This window comes from Gavialis gangeticus, unplaced genomic scaffold (genome assembly GCF_001723915.1).
Source record: "Gavialis gangeticus isolate Ggan-Ray unplaced genomic scaffold, GavGan_comp1, whole genome shotgun sequence".
In the NCBI taxonomy this organism is placed as follows: domain Eukaryota; kingdom Metazoa; phylum Chordata; order Crocodylia; family Gavialidae; genus Gavialis; species Gavialis gangeticus.
Window position 1 is genome coordinate 42,359,595 of NW_017729000.1, and position 3,670 is coordinate 42,363,264.

General features: G+C 42.4%; 1 protein-coding gene across 1 annotated transcript in view; it reads right to left on the reverse strand.

The window, feature by feature from the left end:
* Nucleotides 1-964: 964 nt before the first annotated feature.
* The window catches only part of ETF1 (eukaryotic translation termination factor 1), a 30,018-nt gene continuing 27,312 nt past the window's right edge, over nucleotides 965-3,670 (reverse strand). The window contains exon 9 of the mRNA XM_019506547.1: nucleotides 965-3,157. Coding sequence (XP_019362092.1) covers nucleotides 3,075-3,157 — 83 coding nt within the window. The 3' untranslated portion in view covers nucleotides 965-3,074. The remainder of the gene's footprint in view (nucleotides 3,158-3,670) is intronic.

The window sequence follows — 3,670 nt, forward strand, 5'->3', positions numbered from 1 at the left end:
TTCTTCTATCACTTCCTTCTCCCTGGCACTGATCTACTAGTGCCTCTGCCCCCAAGCTCTCTGCATTTCTCTCTTCAGGTGGCCCAGTGGCCACCCAGGCAGGCATGTCTCCCTCTAGGCCACCCTTGGGCCTTACCCAGGGATGAATGTGGGCTGCCCCAAGATCCCCCCAGGGATCCTTGCCCCAACAGGCCCCTAGTCAGAGCAGCACTGGACTCTACATGGACCCCTCTACCCTCTATGTCTTGGGCCTGAGCCACCCTGCTCTCCAGCCAGTCTCAGGACCACTCCCAGCCTTAAGTCCTGGCTGCCCCTGCTTCTTGGTCTGCAGGACACGCCTACTCCTGTAGCCTCACTTGTGGGGCTTGGGACCCTCTTGAGGTCCCCTGGAATCTCCTCCATCCTCATAGTTCCTACCCTTGCCTCCAAGGTCATTTCTGGGGCTGCAGTCCTCTGGCTGGTGACTGCAACTCCCCAGGATCTTCAGATGAAACTCTCAGACTGCAGCCCTCACCAGCTTGTCAGCTTCTTCCCTGGCAGTCACATGAGGCTCCCAACTGGCTGCATCTGCTCTGAAGTGGCAGTCTATTTATCACCTGCCATGCCTGCTTACTGAGCCTTAAAGTGGCAGGCACGCACTGTGCCCTGCCACACACCTTCCCCCTTAACTTCGCTCTCTCAGGCGGGGTCTCTCAGCTGGCCAGATCTCCACAGACCCACTGTGCCCTGCCACAAAGATGTTCCTTAGCTATATTTGATATCAGGATTGTTTGATTTTTTGAAATTAGCTTCAGCTCACAAAAGCTTGGACAATTATCTACCCTGCCTTCCACTTGACTTCAGACTAAACACAGCTAACCACCTCTTTCTAATTTCTGCTGCCCGTTCATGATGCTGAAGCCATGCTTCCCTTGGAGAGTAATTGCTGATTTTAAAGAAAAAATAATAAATCAGGAGTCCATGCTATATTCTTAAATATGGTTTAATACTCTTCTCCATTTCTGTACATCACAACACCAAGATATCACTGCTTGGGATCTCTCTGCAGAGGCTATATAGTATGCAAAGGCTAGGATTTTTTCACCCCCTTTTAATGTGTTTGTATGTGTAAGTGTAATACATATCAGTATATATTGATATACACATCAATATATAATGCAATATATATCACTGAAGAGAACACATTGATTAAAGAAATACAAAAATTTGGCATCATTTCCAAACTTAAATAGTAAAAATAAAAACTACAAAAAGGAGCTGCATACCCTAATGTATCATGTGAAACAACAAGCAGTATATTCAAAAATGTAAATTTACATCCAATTTTTCTGGTCTTGTCATGTCACATTAGACCCATTTACAATGGCAAAATCCAAAACATACTGCTTTGAAGACTGTATATTTGCTTGCACTTGGGTTTTGTGCAAATCTAGAGCAGAACCAATCATATAAGAAACACTTTGATACGAGATTCCAGCTTTAATGTGAAAAGCATGTTGTAGACAATGGCAAACATCAAGCTGTTTGCTGCATAATAATCCAGGGGTACAGATCACATTGCTCACACCTGATGGTCATTTTGGACCTCTAGGAGCACAGCGTGACAGAAGTTAAGACAAATTCCCCCACTTCCTTCAAGTGAAACAGGATTATTGGAACAATAGGCAAGAATCCTGCTTGGGAACAAGCAGCTGCTTTCCACCAATGTGCTAAGTGTCTGAGGCCAGTGGAGAACAGACACTAAAGTGTCAAAAGTACCCATCAGAAAACCCACTAACCCAAGAGACTGCAGAAAGGCCAGACCTCTTACATCTCATGCCAATGTCAACTTAAGCCTTTGATTTAAAAAAAAAGGAGAAAGAAAGAAAGAGAAAAGGATGGAGGTATGTGGAGGGAAGGCTAGAAACATAGCCATTTCGACTGTTTAGAAATGTGGCAGGCATTACAAAACTTGCTCAAGCCTGGGTACAACAGAAGTGGGTTCCCGCTTCTTAGAGCTGAGCACCCAGTTTGAATGAGCACTTAACGATCAAATGAGATGCAATCCTTGGTGTGGAGGAGTTGGTTCTCTCCCAGGGATGTGCTAATATTCAGTGTACAAGTATTAAATGGTCCAAGTCCTCCTCTACCAAGGATGTAATCAACATCTCATCTTGTTAGGTGCTCCTGTGCAATACTTGCTGCTATTTAGACATTTATGGTTTCAATCAAATTTACATAATCAAGGCAGTCCTAAAATAAAGGTAAACTCTTATGAAGGAAGAGCAGAGCTTAACAAAAAGTGTACCTGACTTTATTTAAGTCATGTGTATATTTCTGCTGAGACTGGAAAAAAATGAACACCAGACCATTTTTCTCTCAAAATTAAGCCTGGCAATATTTTTGTTGTGATCAGTGAAGTGCGTTTCCTAATTTGCGGGAGCAGAGTTTTTTCAAAATTGATTAAAATAAGATCGTTTGGGAGGTTTCTACCAGCCCAGCTATTAATTTGCAAGCCAAACCTTGTAAGCTGGCACTTGAGAAGAACCTCCTCTTACTCTCCCAATATTTAGCAAATGCCAATCTATCATCATGTTTCTTCTTCTGCAGTCTAAGCTGAGAATGCCATGTAAATGGGTCATGTCACTGCAAAATGCAGCAACTGATTTTCCCCAATCAAAATAAAAAGAAACAAACCAGTAGGATCTTACTTCTATTAATTTTTTCAAGGAAGAAGGTTTACAGCAGTTAATGTATCATGAAGGTTAAAAAAAAAATCATTTTCATAAAATACAACCAATTTCACCATTGAGTAAAAGTAAAAACTGGGATTTCTTTTAAATTAGTCCAAAGTGGCATATAGGAACTTAGTAGCTTGCTGCTGTACTGACACTATGACAAACCAAAGTGTAGGTTTCATTTCTTTTTTTTTTTTTTCTTTTTCTTCTTTTTTTTTAAATCCAATGCTTGTGGATCAAGTTCTGGAAATGTTCCAATTCTAAGGCAGGGATCTCTTGTGTTTTCCACCATGAGTTTGCTCCTTGGGTTGGATGCTGGAGGGGTGAGGCACGTTTTGCCAGACCCAGGTCGACTACCTAGTAGTCATCAAGGTCAAAAAATTCGTCATCTCCTCCTTGATATTCCATTCCCTGGAAATCCACTCGGTACCGCAAGATACCTAGGGGAAAAAAAGGTAGGTTTGAGTGTCTCCTTAATTCAATGAGCTACAAAAGGCTCATTACAAATTAGATGATTAATACCAGAGACTAGCATTTAGGATGTGGAATTCCCCATAGTAGGAATCCACAGATCTAGAACTTAAAAGCTCCAGTGAAGGATTTTATTCCTCTCCCTGCCTCCCCCAAATATTCAGGTGGTTTCCAGGGCACTAGATTACATGGAACAAACCATGAGATACAGGAAAAGCTGCCATGGCAGCCTGGCCTTCATTTTCAGGTCAGCTAAAAAACCTGTAACATTGAACAGGTCTCTGCTGTGACACTGACTATCCCCATGCAATATCTAAACTAGTGATACACTAAAGGTCAAATCTACCCAAGTTAGCTTTATTGTAAAGTTTGAGAGCCAATGATTTTACCAGGTGTGGAGACTTCTCATCCATCCGACCATGGTAATGCAAAATGCACGGGGCAAGCAATTTGTGTGTCTAGTGGAAAGCTATGCTTGTGAC